This window comes from Spermophilus citellus (genome assembly GCF_964194105.1).
Source record: "Spermophilus citellus genome assembly, chromosome: 2".
In the NCBI taxonomy this organism is placed as follows: domain Eukaryota; kingdom Metazoa; phylum Chordata; class Mammalia; order Rodentia; family Sciuridae; genus Spermophilus; species Spermophilus citellus.
Genome location: NC_138183.1, coordinates 139,345,092 through 139,361,203, shown reverse-complemented (window position 1 = coordinate 139,361,203; position 16,112 = coordinate 139,345,092). Strand labels below are relative to the sequence as shown.

The 16,112-nt window shown below is 35.6% G+C and overlaps 1 protein-coding gene across 1 annotated transcript in view; it reads right to left on the bottom strand.

The window, feature by feature from the left end:
- LOC308642400 (broad substrate specificity ATP-binding cassette transporter ABCG2-like) overlaps positions 1–16,112 on the bottom strand; it is a gene marked incomplete at its 3' end in the record, with an annotated part of 36,360 nt that overhangs the window by 17,750 nt on the left and 2,498 nt on the right. Inside the window, exons 2-5 of the mRNA XM_081281279.1 lie at positions 6,835–7,056; positions 3,815–3,874; positions 3,184–3,298; positions 2,016–2,171 (exon numbers count right to left, since the gene is read on the bottom strand). Coding sequence (XP_081137405.1) covers positions 2,016–2,171; positions 3,184–3,298; positions 3,815–3,874; positions 6,835–7,056 — 553 coding nt within the window. The remainder of the gene's footprint in view (positions 1–2,015; positions 2,172–3,183; positions 3,299–3,814; positions 3,875–6,834; positions 7,057–16,112) is intronic.

Sequence of the window (16,112 nt, the reverse complement as noted above, 5' to 3'; positions counted from 1 at the left end):
TGAGTCAATGTCATTCTGTGTGTGAGTAGAGAAGGAAGGTTTTAGGTAGGCAGAAAGTTAGAAGCAATTATGAAATTCAGAGTTCCCAAAGAGTCTCTTAACAGGATTCAAACAAGGGTGCTATTGACAATTGAACCATAAAAGACATTTGGACACAATTTAGAAAATGTGTCCAAATTAATATGAACTCCATATAGATGATGATGTAAATACATTACTCATTGTGTTAGTTGATAATGGTATTAAAACAAGGAAGACAACGTTCTGGTTTGTTGGAGATGCATAACAAGAGGTAAAATATTTTATATATATATATAATTTCTATAAAATACTTCAGTAAGAAATAGCTATAGTAACTAAGGAAGAAGATATTAACAACTGAGAAATCTAAGGGAATAGAATTAGGAATTTACTCTTCTATTAATGATTCAACGATCACATTATAGTAAGGAGACTATCTTTTCTGTTTTTAATTAACTTTTTAAAATTTATATATACAGCAGAATGCATTACAATTCTTCTTAAACATATAGAGCACGATTTTTCAAATCTCTGGTTGTATACAAAGTATATTCACACCAATTTGTGTCTTTATACATGTACTTTGGATAATAATGTCTATCACATTCCACCATCATTTCTAACCCCATTCCCCCTTCCTTCCCCTCCCACCCCTCTGCCCTATCTGGAGTTTGTCTGTTCCTCCCATGCTTCCCCTCCCTACCCCATTATGAATCAGCCTCCTTATATCAGATAAAACATTTGGCTTTTGTTTTGAGGGGATTGGATAACTTCACTTAGCATTATCTTCTCTAACTCTATCCATTTATCTGCAAATGCCAAAAATAAAAAAAAAAATTGAACTATGGAATTCAATTAGATTATTTGAATATAGGCAGTCAGTGACTACCTCTGCATATTTTTCCAGCAAACATAAGCAAGAAATTTAAGGCTGCGAGTGCTTAATGTTAAAGAAAAGAGTAGAATCCCACAGAAGAAACTCAAAAGTCAAGTCAATAAACAGATGAAAAGCAAAGACAACTCAATCACTAAGTACACAAAAAATAAATGGTAAATAGTGTCATCCTAGGGTTATTCTTCCATAACAAATACATTTCACATGCAAGAATATCCACAATAATACAGGAAGCATCAGCCAGTAGAACCCCAACTTTCATTGCTTCTAAGTCGGGGAGTTCTTAAGGAGGTGAACCATTTACAGTCTAAGTAGCTCATTATCACACACATCTTCAAATGTCTGCTCAGCAATCCCTGCCTACAGACTGTTCAACTGTTCAATAGTGTTAAGTTGATGCATTCCACTCAATTTTTCTCTCTGATGCCTAAGTAGGCATTAACTGTTTGTCACACTTCACTCTTTGTCACACTGTTCACAACTGTACCTCTCAAAGCTAAAGAAGCCTGGAATAGAGATCTGGAAATAGGACTGGCAAAGGAAAGGAAAGAAAGGAGAGAGTGAGGTGGGGATAAGAAAACTGACAAAGAAAGGCTCCAAAAATTCTTGGTGACTATATGAATTAAAAGTAAATTATAATTTGACAAAATACAATTTTGAAAGAAAAATTAAACATACAAAGCAATAATCCTTGGATTCTTGTCATTTATCGATTCCAGAAATTCACCTCAAAAAAGTCATGGAACAAAGGTCCCAGGAGGAAGAGAAAGAAAACAGCAGTTAATAGCAGGAAGAGAAACAGGAAGAAGGGTTAGTTCAAACACATCAAATGAGCCATGACTTAACAATGAGGGTGGAAAGGGTCCTGTGAGGAACACTCCCCACACCAGACCACACTCCATTCCTAGGATACAACCATTATTAAGAGTATTTTTCCACTTAATTTCCACCTTCATAGTATGTAAGTAGTCATTGTTCTCATCATTACAGAAAGCAGCCACTTTTGACCCCACACATTTTGGGGAACACACATTTAGGTCATAGCATCTACACAGGAGGGCATCTTTCATGGTTATGATACTATCAGGTTTTTTCACACTACCTTGGAATTTGCTACTTTATCCAGGTCTAAATCTTCAATGACTTTATTGATCCTTTCATTTTTTTCATGATTTGTCATAGCCATTGGAAGCCAAAGAGCCGCTGAGAACAGTAAGTTTTCTTTCACTGTCAGGGTGCCCATCACGATTTCATCCTAAATGCAATTTTTTTTTTTATTTTTGAAATCAGGAATCAACATTTTCCTTTTACCAAAAAATGTTTTATTTTTACTTTCCATTAGGAAATTGCCAAACATATTCAAAAATAGACAGAATAATATAATAAACTCCACATCTTCAAAATTCAATTTCAGTAATTATAAACTCATGATCAGTGTTGTCTCATCTATAATTTGAAGAAAATTCCAGACATCATAGTACATAGTTCTATGTGTATATAAAACGTAACCACAATATGATTATCATACCTAAAATTTGTTAGTGATAATATTTAATATCATTAGATTTCCATTCAGTTTTCCCTATTTCATACTTGTTTCTTTACTCTGTAATGATTTTAGATGCTTAATCATAAATCTGCTCCAGGCTGGATTGACTTCTCTCTGGGACTTTTTTTCACTAATTTTCTAAGTTGAGTGTAATTTTCCCTGTACATGTGTCTTCTTCTGTCTCATTTTAATCTCCTCAGTCATATTTCAGTATATGTAACTTAATCCATGATCTATAAAAATAACATAATCAAGGTAAAGTTCAAGCTAATAGTAAACTTTCAACTATACCAATTGCAGTGACCCACATAAAGATAGCTGCAGGGTCCAAGGAAGTCATTTTCATTCTCAATCCGCACACCAGGTTTGAGCCCAGGTAATCATGCCCACTAGAACCAGATACAGCCAGGTTGCTTTGTACAAGGATTTGCAAACACATCTTCTAGGGAAAGGAAAAAATGCTAGAAGGGTAAAAAGGACAACTGTGGACACTTGTAAATTATACACAAGCCAGAATTGATAACATTGTCCAACAGGATCATTTTCCAAGTCCTTGTTGCTTTTCCATTTAACTTTTGAGATGGAAGATTATGAAAGCTGGTGGAATGAATATTGGTTATGTGAGCATGTCACATAAACAACTAGAAGCATAATAAGCTGTAAGTAAAGAGTATGCTCATACAGATGAAACAAAAAAGGCAATTTTACGAATTCTTACCTGAACCACATAACCCAAATTACATTTGAAATTATCAGATTGAGGTGCTCCATTGATCAAAACATCTCCAGATAATCCAGATGCATCTCTCCTTGCAGCTAAGATATTTAGCAACCTATAAAAGGACATGTATGTTACAGATTTCTCTCCTCCATTATAGGCCATATCTCTCATATTCTGCTAAACTTAGAAAATTTACTACTCCAGAAATATGAGGTTTAACTAAAATTATTTATATGTTTAAATTATCATCATCTTTTTGTTGTTGTTGTTGTTGTTACAAGAAAACCCAAAGGTATATAAGCGAAGCCATGTTGGCTGATCCAGCACAGTCTTCCCAAATGAGTTTCTAGCTGTCTGAATTTGGTGGATCCAGCTCAGGCAATGTGCTTCTTTACAAAAAAAAAAAAAAAAAAAAAAAAAAAAGAATTCTTGTCTTCAATTATTCTTTCAGCTCCATCCTCCCACTTTTATCATTATTCCCTTTCTCCCCTCTCCAATCACTTCTAATATGGCCAACATCACCATATCAATTGTTTAGTTATGCCCTAGTAAACTTTTAAAAGTCATCTTTAAAAATCACACAACAACTACACAGAAGTGGTTGAGACATATTTTCTGTTATACTCACAAAGATTTCCCTCTACTTTGGTGTGCCAGAATAGCATTGAGACCAGGTTTCATGATTCCACTGTAAACACAAAAGCATGATGATTTATCGTTCTACTTTAGATGCAGTACTATTTATTTAGACTCTGCAATGATACACTCAAGGAAGACTGAAGAAATTGCACACAGAAAACAAGCACCAAATCAAAGAAAAAAGACTTATTGGTTAACAGAAGTCTAGTCTATGAAGGATGTTATTATTAGTCAATATTTATAAAAAGATGGATCAGGTCCCTCTAAATTCCTTTCAATTATTCTTTAAACCATGATCCTTTTTGGACAACTATTCCATTTACAATAACCTCAAAAATAAAATAAAGTACTGGGAATTAAATTAACCAAGGAGGGGAGAGACCTCTACAATGATAACTACACAATGTTGAATAAAGAAACTGAAGAACTTAGAAAATAGAAAGACATCCCATATTCTTGGATAGGCAGAATTGATATTGTCCAAATGGCTATACTACCAAATGCAACAGACATATTCAATGTGTGTAGGTACCTGCATACATACACTCCCTAGGTCTGTCCATTTAGAAGGCACAGGAGGAATGACACCTGAATAGCAATGAGTGTTCAAATCACCCAGATCATGTTTTCTCAATATCATTCTCCAAAAATGAACACTGGAGGATTCCAGGACTGGGAAGGCAAGTATACAATAAATTTGGAACTTCTTGCTATGCCAAAGAATTAAGATTGGTGGGATGAGTTAAAAAATAAAAAATTAACCTGTCTTGAAAAATTTCCTACTGACTAAATCAGCATCAATAGGAGTATGAAGATAAATAACACTAATGAAGCATTACAATTGAGTGTTATTGTATAGAATACAAATCCATACTAGACACTGTGGTGCACTATTGTAATCCAAAGACTCCTTATGCAGATGCAGGAGGATTGCAAGTTCGAAGCCAGCCTGGAAAATTTAGCAAGATACTGTCTCAAATCAAAATATAAAAGGACTGGGGAAGTAGCTTAGTGGTATAGTAACTCTTAGTTCAGTCCCCAGTAAAGGAAATTTAAAAAAAAATACAATCCATGAGTCTATACAGTAATTAAAAGGAGAAATGATGAATGAAGATTTTTCCTATAATTGGAATGCAAATTATGAGACAATGAAAATAGGAACTCACCCTTTATCAACGATCATAGTGGTTGCTGATCTACACAGGAGTCACCACAGTGGAATGAAACTCAAGTTTAATAAACAACAAGATTCAAGAGTAATATCAGAGTATCACTATTCATATTAATCAAGTACAAAGAGGAAAATGGTGATCTGATGGTGAAGTTTGACAGACAGCAACATAACCAGGTGATCAGTTTTAACATCACCTGGAGTGGGATGGGACTAGAAAGTACCAGGATGGACAAGACTGCAGAGACACGATGTGGTGGTTAGTCACTTATGTGAGGAACACAGTGAAGAGTGATCCTCAGGACCTCTCCTGCCTTTACTCTGAGGATACATCATTTCTTGGTTGCTACCAGAAAACAATTGAGTGATTATACAGGACAGGAATCATCTTTCTAGAAAGTAGTACTAAAAGAACTAGGAATAAAGGTGTATCATGTGGATAGTGTGCTCTCAAGTGACTCACAAAAATCAGTAGTAACAATGGACACAAATGAGACACAGTAATGTTAGCAAACCGTGCAGTGTGGACAGTTAAGAAATCTGATGAAAGGGTTATCACATGCAGCTTTACATCTCAAATTATTTCAAAATAGATAACCAGACCAATCTCTCAAACAGGGTGAAGAATTTTCCTCACAATTATAGGATATCCACACATCTGCTGGAATGGAGAATTTTTTTTTCATAATATTTTTTTTAGTGGCCAATGGACCTTTATTCTTTACTGATTTATATTTAGTGCTGAGAATTGATCCCAGTGCCTCATGCATGCAAGGCAAGCACTCTACCATTGAGCTACATACTCAGCCCTTTTTTGATAATTTTAGCATTGGTAAGAGAAAGCTCAAATGCTAGATATGGATAAAAACTAAGCAAAATAAAATTCTAAGAAAGTAGGGAAAATTAATAAATTCTCATGATCAATTTTTGTCTTATTGTCTTCTTAAACAATGAACAGAAAAGCAAAAATCCAAAGAAAAACCAAGATTCTCATGGCCTTTTCTTGAAATATTGCCATCATTTTCAATAATGATAGTGTTATCCAACACAAACCAAAAATAAGATAATGAGAGTGACCCTTCACACATCAGAGATTATTTGAGTCCAGCAGATAGGAGAAAGTTTGGAAACACTGCAGCCAGAAAAATATGACCTTCTCATGAATAAAAAACCAGAAATGTGAATAAGCATGAAAACCAATGCTTGCTATGTTTGTAACAGTAAAAACAAAATAAAAGCTTCAAAACTTACTACATTTTATAAGCCTAACAAAGCACAAAACAATGGCCTCCTCCTTTGTAGAGATGCAGACAACTAAGCCATAAACTCAGTGTGATCTCTTGAATAGAGGAGACCCTTAGTATATTGAGTCAGTAGTCTACCAGGTAAAAAAAGATAAGCAAGAGGAATTGGAAGTGTAGCTCAGGGGGAGAATGATGACCCAGGGAGCACAAAGCCCTGGGTAAAGTCTGTAATCCACACTCCTCCACGCTCCAACAAAAAAAAAAAGGGGGGGGGAGGGATAAAGTGAAGGGCAAGGTAAATATACATACCCACTGTATGTTTGAACAACTATTCAATATGCATGTGGTCAATGACATTACTTTCTACAAAAAATCTTGTCGGCATTTCATGAATCAATTTTAATGAGTCAATTTTAATTCACTAAATGGAATCATTTTAGTCCTAGTTTAGTCAAAAGGAATGAAAGCATGTGTCTATACACCAGCACAAAGACTGAAACACAAATGCTCACAGTAACTTATTGGTATTAGGCAAAGCCTGTGATGCCTGAGATAGGTCATTAAAGTGGTCTTTTAAAAAGTTCATATACATACTTGATATTTGATAGTAATTTTTTCTCAACTGTTTTCCTACAAAATAGAAAGCCAGTCTTCACTTTTTCCCGATAGCAGATGTTATGGAAACTTAACACAGCCCCTTCAGGAAATGTCTTCAGATCACTGGAGGTCATCTCAGGGAGGTCACGGTTGTTTCTTTGTAAAAATGGAATATAATCCTGGTCATTACTGGAAGACATTTTGACATATTCTGCCTTTCTGTAGAAGGGGAAACAATGTAAGTTGATAATCCATATAAATATGATTGTAAACCCTTGCTACTATATTTAAATCAATTCTGTTTTAAATCTAGTGTGCTGCACTAGATTCCTTTCTAATAGTCAGCCCACATCACTATGATGAGAACAATCTTTGAATCCATAATGGAAGGAAAAACAACTTTGAATCCTCAATTAGATGAAACACTCAAAATTAGATGCCAAATAATTTTCTGATAATTAAAAAGTACCCAAAACTCATAATGGAGGGAAAAGACAGGTGAGAGTTTTAAGTGCCTGGCATAGTACTTGAAAACATAGTATGACACAACTTACATTGAGGGATAGCCTACACCATCATCATGTGCCACATTTTTTTTGAGTTTATAACATTGTTATTATGAATACAACCTTAGTCAAGCAGTCAAGCACAGGAGAAAGCTCTCTGAATTTATAATTCTAGACTTTATATTTTTGGTTGTTATGCACCTTCAATCAGCTGAGAAAGTAAACTTCATCATAATTTTTCACAATGGCAAATCATTTCCTTAATGGTCATTTAAATTCTAGCAAAATTTTAAATTAACTATGAAAATTATTAAGTAAATCAAGCCAAGAGTTAAGAAGCTCCATACTTTAAAGCAAAAACTGAATATTACATTCATAAAGTAGATTTACAACATTTCACTAAATAAGTTGCAAAGGCCCATTAAAATATTTAATTAGAGTAAGACATTAATTCGAACTGGTCTTGTGCAAGAGGTTTGAAATGTTACCTGCAAAAAACCTAGCTTTGTTTTTGAAAAGACAATGTCATCCATGAAGAAATTTCTCTCTGCCCCTATTTTTTTCAAAAATAACAAAATTCTAAAAAAGAATTAAGTAGGAAAAAGAGGTAGCACACTCAGTCCTTAAGACTATGGGGTCAGCAAACATCAGGAAACAGAAGACTGAGAAAAGCAAAGTTATAAAGCTAACTATCAATGATGCACAGGCATACATATTAATATTGTACTTTCCTCTAACACAGTACTAAGGGCTTTCCTAAATTAAAGAGGAGAAAGCCATGTGGAAACTAGTCACTGGAATAAACCATGACAACCATTTCCTTACTAGCATATTAAAATTATATCACAGAACAGAGACCTAATATGATAATGAGACAGGTAGCACATGAAGACTACTTCTTCTATGATGCAAAGAGCCCAGGTGGGCTCTAAGACTGCATCTCTATATGAAATGACATCACTTGAGTTTCTGCCTGCCTATATATGCAATTAAACACACACACACACACACAAAAAAAAAAGAACCAACAACAAACTGTGTATTTCTCTTTCTTATTGAATGACTGTTAATCCCATTCCCACCTGCTGCCTTCCCTATATTAGAGCTTAAGAATCAAAGCCTTGTTCCTGCCAAACAGTATTCCTGCCTGATTTTACTTTGGGGGAACACAGGAACCTGCAGTACTAGTAACAAAAATGGTGTGTACTTCAGTTTGAAAATATTAAATGTGCAAAATTAGAAAGTGTGGGAAAAATCTAAAAGAAAATGCCCCTACTGCCTTCTATTAGCTAAATGCAATCCATTTCTTCAAGCAAAACAAAAGAGATTCATCCAAAGAATTAAATCTAATCTCTAAAGATAATTCACATTATTTTTCATCAAAACATAACATCTTCATTCCTGAAGTGAGATTCATATTTTTGTATTCCAAATTTCCAATAGCAATGGTAGATAAAGAAAAAAAGAAGACAAAACAAGAACAATTCCAATACCTATAACCTTTCCAGGAATTCCCACCCTTAGGCCTTTCCTAGAAAAGTCGCAAAGATTCCTAAGCATGTATGCCAGTATTTAGATTATGATTCCATTTAGCATTAAAATGGTCTTCGAGTTCAGTCATAGAGTATGAACTTTTGCCTCTTTGCTCTAGCCTGTCTCCTCTATTTAAAGTAAATAAAATAATAATATTAACAGAAATATCTCCTTTAGCTTTTTATTGCAAAACCACAATTTCTAAAAATCATATTTGTATTTGAAAATTAATTGCATTTGAAAATTGAATTTTCACTTAATATCATAATATCTAGTTATTTCAGCCCTTTGGATCTCCTCACACCCTATTCTCAAAGATTCATATAGAATAAAAGACTAATGAACCACAACTACTATGAACACAATGAACCACAACTACTATAGTCACTAGCAAGAAGTCAGGAGCAATCACCTTAAGAATTAGATTTGTAGAACTTCTCTAGGGATGATAGATTATTGTAGTGTTTTTCTTCCTAGGTATGGAAGCTCATCCCATGGAAAATCAATGTTTAAGAGATGGTTTTATTCAGAGTTCAAAAAATAAAGAAGGGGAATATTTACTCATAAATCAGTTTCTGGACTCTAGAGGTTACAAATATAGGATACAAATAATGAGGAAGGGGGACAGGTTACTAAAAATGAGGAATATCCATATATTTTCTGGGAATAGGAAAGATCTTCAACAAACTCAAATCCCACCTCTTTTCACTCTTTTTATGAAACCCCCAGGGAAAGTCATTGTTAGAGATCAAGGCCATCTATGGAGCCAAAATTCCTCTAGATGTCTTTGGTCACTTGTTCTTTGTGATCGTGCTGGAAAGATTTCAGAGGAGCTGCTCAGAATAGCTAAGGCATGAGTTTATTAGAAGAGACAGGGAAAAAAGGAGACAATGGATCTTCTCAAAGAAGAGAGGGAAGGTGCAGCCCTCCTGACCTCTAGTTTTATTGGGGATCCAGGGAAGTTTCCAGAGTCACACCAGGTCCACCTCTTGACTTCTCACTGATAGAAGGATTGCATTAGACTATCAAGTCACCACTGCACAGGGTCTTTTGCCATGAGGAGACATTTTAATATTATAACAATATGTTAAAAATCCAAAGCAACTCTGAGTCACTTTGGCCCATGCTGTCCAGTTTTAATTAGAACTTGTTCTTACAAATTTTATTGATAGTGTGCTTTGCTTTTAATTTTTCTCTCTTTTTTTTAAGAAGTGTCATTTAAGATCACATTTTCTTTTTTAAATTTATTTGTTCTTTTTATATAAACATAACAAAGAATGTACTTTGGCATATTATACATACAGGGACTATAACTTATTCTAATTAGGATCCTATTCTTGAGGTTGAACATGATGTTGAGATACCGTGATTGTGTATTCAAATAAAAGGCTAAGAAAGTATGTCTCATTAATTCTATTGTCCTTGATATTTCCCTCCCTACTCCCTTCCCTTCATTTTCCATTATCTAATCAATGGATTTCTATTCTTCCCTTCCCCATTCTCCTTTGTTGTGGATTAATATCCACATATCAGAGAGAATGTTTGGCCTTGGGTTTGGAGAGACTGGCTTATTTAACTTAGTATGATATTCTCCAGTTCCATCCATTTACCTGCAAATGCCAAAATTTCATTCTTCTTTATGGCTGTGTAATACTCCATTATTCTGTCTCATTGAGTCCTGGAATCTGCCCTGTATAGAAGTCACAAAATCCCTCCTTCAGAGAACTTGTGTTCTTTTTATTAACAGGAAGGAGTCTTTGGCCCTGCATTTCTCCAGCAGATAAAATGTTGTTTACTGATGAATCTTAGGCAAGAAAGCACGTGGAGGTTAGCACAGTTTATAGAATTGCCCCCCTGAACCCCATGTTTCCACCACTCACATCTGTTATCCATCATCATCTTCTCTTCTCCTTTCTCTTCTCCTTTACTAAGGTTGGCCTCACTAATCTGCACTGTAACAAGATGACCAACAGCAAAGAGGGATGATTAGAAATTTGTAGAATCAGGAGATCCAAGGGGAAAACAAGAGGAATAGGCTAAGATCAAGCTGAATACTTGAGTTAGAATTTACCAGAAGCTTTACATCACAGGATCTAAACCCAGTCCTTCTGAAACAGAGAGCTCCTAAATTTCACATGAGAATAAAAACTCGCACAGGCTGAAGATAGATGTCAAGAAAATTAAAACTGACACAGTCTCTGGTTAAACACAGCCTAGTTATACTTATATCGCTTACCTATCTTTTCTATAAATGTTAACCTCTTTTGGCACCAGCATAAAAGCAATATAGCTACTTCTCCAGAGTTTGATCAAAGTGCATAAAATACATTTTTTTTTCTTTTTACATCACTTGCCTTTTATAAAAGAGTAAGCAGCCTAATCTGGTCTGCAAGGATTATGTGTGTCTCATTATGTGTGCAGGACTAGAATTGCTAGTATCAATAACATCAGTGCTCTTATGACTAAAATAAATATGGATTTAAATTTTAACTGAGTTCATTTATCACTGTGTATTCAGTCAGCAGATACTGAAATTAAAACTAAAATAGAGGTAGTATCCCAAATGTTTTGGATATTAAGGGGTATTTTGAGCATGCAAGAAGAGCATGGGAGCCAAAAACTATTGCCTAAAATCTTTATTTCTGGAATGAGGACCCAGACTCACAGGCTTGCCCCAATATGACAGAGAGGGAGTAAATATCATAATTCATTTGAGAATATTTTAAACATCTCAAGAACAGGATGTTTTTTTATATCTTCCCTTCACATACAGTCAATTATTAGTCAAGATGAAGTTTAATCAAGCTCGTAAGCTAATAAAATATTCTGGGCTTCTTACTAGTGACAAATAAACAGCTCATGTGTACACTGATTGTTCTGTTAACACTTACAAGTCATCATTTGAGATAAGCTGGGAACTTTTAAAAATTCCAAAGTGCTAGCAAATTGATCTCCTTACCCTTAAAAGGCTGAATCCAAATTGCCAACTACAATCAGGTCCTATGTAGTGGATAAAATTTAAGGTAATACCAGCCAGACAGAGCTTCAGGTAAATTGCTTTCAAAAAGAAAGCACGTGGGGGTCAACACAGTTTATAGAATTGCCCCCTGAACCCCATGTTTCCACCACTCACATCTGTTATCCGTCATGATCACTCTTTCTCTTTTCCTTTCCCAAGGTTGGCCTCACCAATCTGGCACTGTGACAAGATGACCAACAGCAGAGAGGGGTGATGTACTTAGTAGTCACAAATCTATTACACACAAATGTCACAGGGCAAGTCTGAAAGAAGAGGTTTTAGTGGCAAAAGCCGATGCAATATGAACAGCAAATCGAATAAAGGTAATAATGGATTGCAACCCATAAAACAAAATAAATACCCATGAGTCAATACTAATATAAATTTGAATAAAAGAAGGAAAGGGGAAATTCTTCCTTACAGGAAAATATAAAAGTGTAGAAGAAATGAACCATTTTTTAAAAACCCATCCTGAGATTGACATAATATCATTTACAACATGTTCCAAAAGTAGATGCCAAAATTCATCAGAGGAAGTTTAAGAACAAACAGGATATTTACATAATACAAGTTTTTCTCCCAAGATATGTCTTCATTACAAGGGGAAGATGATGACTCCTGGCCAACATCACCTCCACCAAGGCTGACATCATTAGCAATGAGAGGCACCAACATCACACACCCCTGATATGATGCCTGGGAAGGCCATTCGCTGCTGTGGTATTTTTCTCAGAAGGCAGGACCTCAAGGTGATCATGAGAAAACATCAAACAAATAAAATGTGGTGCTTCTACCCATAAACTAATTGGTATCTTCAACAGTATCAAGATCTTAGGGGAAAAAAAGGCTGAAAAATTATTATAGGGAGGAGAAAACTAGATCTATAGCAGTGAACTATAATGTGAAAAACTGGATTGGATCCTGAAGAGAAAAAGGGTAGTAGAGGGACAATAAATCTTGGAATAAAGTATATAACTAATGTATTACAAATAATTTAATTAGTGATATGAATCTAATTAATAATACTATAGTAGTCTGCAATGGATGTTTATTAGTTTTGATGATTGTACTCTAATTATGCAAGATGTTATGAAGATTTTCCACTTTTTTAAACTTTTCATTAAGTCAAAAATTATTTCAAAATTAAATAAACTCGGCCACATAGTGAGGCTCTGAGTAACTTAATGAGGCTCTGTTTTTTAAAAAGGAGATAAAATGGTTGATCCAGCTATCCCTCTCCTTGGTCTATATCCCCAAAGTCTTTAAAAACAGCATGCTATAGGGACACAGTTACATCAATGTTTATAGCAGCACAATTCACAATAGCTAAATATGAAACCAACTTAGATGCCCTTCAACAGATGAATGGATAAAAATATGTGGCTTATATACACAATGGAATATTACTCAGCAATAAAAGAGAATAAAATCATGGCATTTGCAGGTAAATGGATAGAGTTAGAGAAGTAATGCTAAGTGAAGTTAGCCAATTCCAAAAGACCAAATGCTGAATATTTTCTTTGGTATAGGAGGCTGATTTATAGTGCAATAGGGAGAAAAAGCATTGGAGGAAGAGAGGAACTCTAGATAGGGTAGAAGGGCTGGAGGGGAAGGGAGGGGGCATGGAGTTATTAATGATGGTGGAATGTGATAATCATTATTATCCAAAGTACAGGTATGCAGACATGAATTGGTGTGAATATACTGTGTATACAACCAGAGATGTGAAAAATTGTGCTCTATATGTGTAATAAGAATTGTAATGCATTCTGCTGTCATACATAATTTTTTTTAAGTAAATAAAATGGGCTGGGTATGTGGCTCAGTGATTAGCTTTCCTGAGTTCAATCTCTGGTACCACCTCCTTAATAAAATAAAATTAAATATAAAACAAGTAACATTTTTCAATATTTGTATTAGAAGTGTAGTATTGGACTTAATCTACCATCATTGTTCCTGAAGTTTTCCTTATCAAAATCTATACAGCCCAGTCAAAGCTTATTCTATGAAACATTGTTTTGTGAAGAATGACATAGCAAAAATCTCCCTTCCTGGTTAATATGGCATGTTTGTAATTAACTGATATTCAAATGACATGAACAATGAGATTCCTCTAGAAATCAGGCTTGTGGAGATGTCTCTGGCACACTGAGAAAGGACACAGAGCAGGAAGCTTATCGTTTCCTCCTCCTTGTTGGCCTTCAACATGAGCTGCTCTATGAACAACTAGGGGAGATATAAACTCACTACCAGGTTAGGGCAAGGGAAGAAGAGAAGGAAGGAAGAAAATAAAAGAGGATGATAGGAACAAAGTGAGACATGGAGGAATAAAGACATAGCGATGGACAGACAGACATGGTGCACATTAACAAAGTTCAGCAGTATTTTGTTACCAATGAACTCTCACCTTCCTTATCTATTAATATTGCACCATAACACCTACCAGGAAAAGCTTTACCCAAGCTGTATGTGTGTGTGTGGGGGAGGGGGTACACACACACACATGCACACAGACAAGGTAGGGACAGAACCAGGGCAACGTACATACTGAGCATGTGCTCTACCACTGAGCTCTGCCTTTATCTCCTAACTTGTCCCAGCTTTGAGTGACCCTAGGAATTCTCAAATTCCTCCTATACATATGTGATGACTAAAATTCCTACCTGGAAGCTAAGAGTGAACATGGGAATGATTATAAATGACAAATGCACACAGTAGCATTCAGTTGCTCATTAATGGCCACTTCCTTCTATTATGCGAAAGACTTAAAGAATTTTTTTTGAAAAATTTTCCATATTTTTATTGGTACATTATAGTAATACATAATGGTGGGGTTTTGTTATGTATCCATACATGAAAACAATATAACAATATTATTTGGCCAATATAAGATCTAAAGATCTTAAGCCATCTCAAACTCATGGAAAGGGTAAGGTAAAGTATAATGTTTTCTTCTTCCTTCTTAGTATTCTGCCGTCCCTTCTCCCCACCCTAAAGTACAAGCAAGGTGGGCATGATTGAGGTAGTGCTGTTGGAAAAGGGAAGCAGAAGGAATTGACCTTTAGCTGAAGATATGATAAGTTTGGGTATCTCTCAGACTGGCTTCCTATATTTCCTCATTTTTTTTTTCTACTGGGAATTGAAACCAAGGACTCACAAATGCTAGGCTCTCCCGCCATTTGTTTTTATTTTGAGACAGAGTCTTACTAAATTGCTCAGGCTGTCCTTGAACGTGAAATCAGGCTGCTTCTATCTTGAATAGCTAGGATTACTAGTATGCACCACCAGGTCTGGGTAGTCCTTTCTCTTTCTTTGTAAGTCACTAACTTCCAATGGACCCAGAGGGAGATTCAAAGCCTTATTAACTTTCTAGACACTTCTGGCATTAACTTTTGAAGACATCTTGTGTGTGTCACATGGGAACATAGAGGAGACTGAGTAACCATAATGGGAACATCCTCGGTGCTAACCTATAATGCATAAAACACTGAATGATCTAAGTGAGCTTCTTAAGACGGTTTATTGTAGTTGCAATTTTTCTTGTCAGAATCCTAAATCTGACAACTGACTGACTTTGTGTCCCAATCAATCAAGTCTGGGCACTTGCCTCAAAAACCAAACAGAAAAAAGTAATAGCAAAAAGCAGGTATTGGGCAGGAATTTAGGGACATCAAGATTATGGAGGCAGAGTATAAGAAAAATGCCACTGGGGGACAATACAGGGAGATGAGGCATCTTGTCCCTATTTATAAGTCCAATTATCATGCCATCTCCCACCATGGAGGTCTTATGGCCATGAAAACTTATGTCACAGGATTGGTCTTCTCAAACAACCAATGGGAGTAAGGTGGACAGTGTTCTAATTAGGTTTTCTAAAGTAATACTGAACACTATTCTAATCGGTGGTTATAAAATGACCAGTAGAAGCAAATGGGGTAAGGAAAACAATGTCCCACAGCTCAGTATGCAAGACACTAATTTTTACTCACTCGGGTCTTGAGCTTCCCTCTTTTGCTGTGTCCACTCCACTCTACCTTACAGAGTGCCATTTCCACCCTCACCTCAACAAATCTGTGCTTTGCCTGCTACTCCTGTGTGTGTTGCTCAGTTCTTTGTTCAGGACATGAAGAACTTGGACCCCAACTGGACTACACTGATTAAAGTTACACCTCAATCAGTACAGCTATACCAGGAAACAAAGGAGACCACATTTCAGC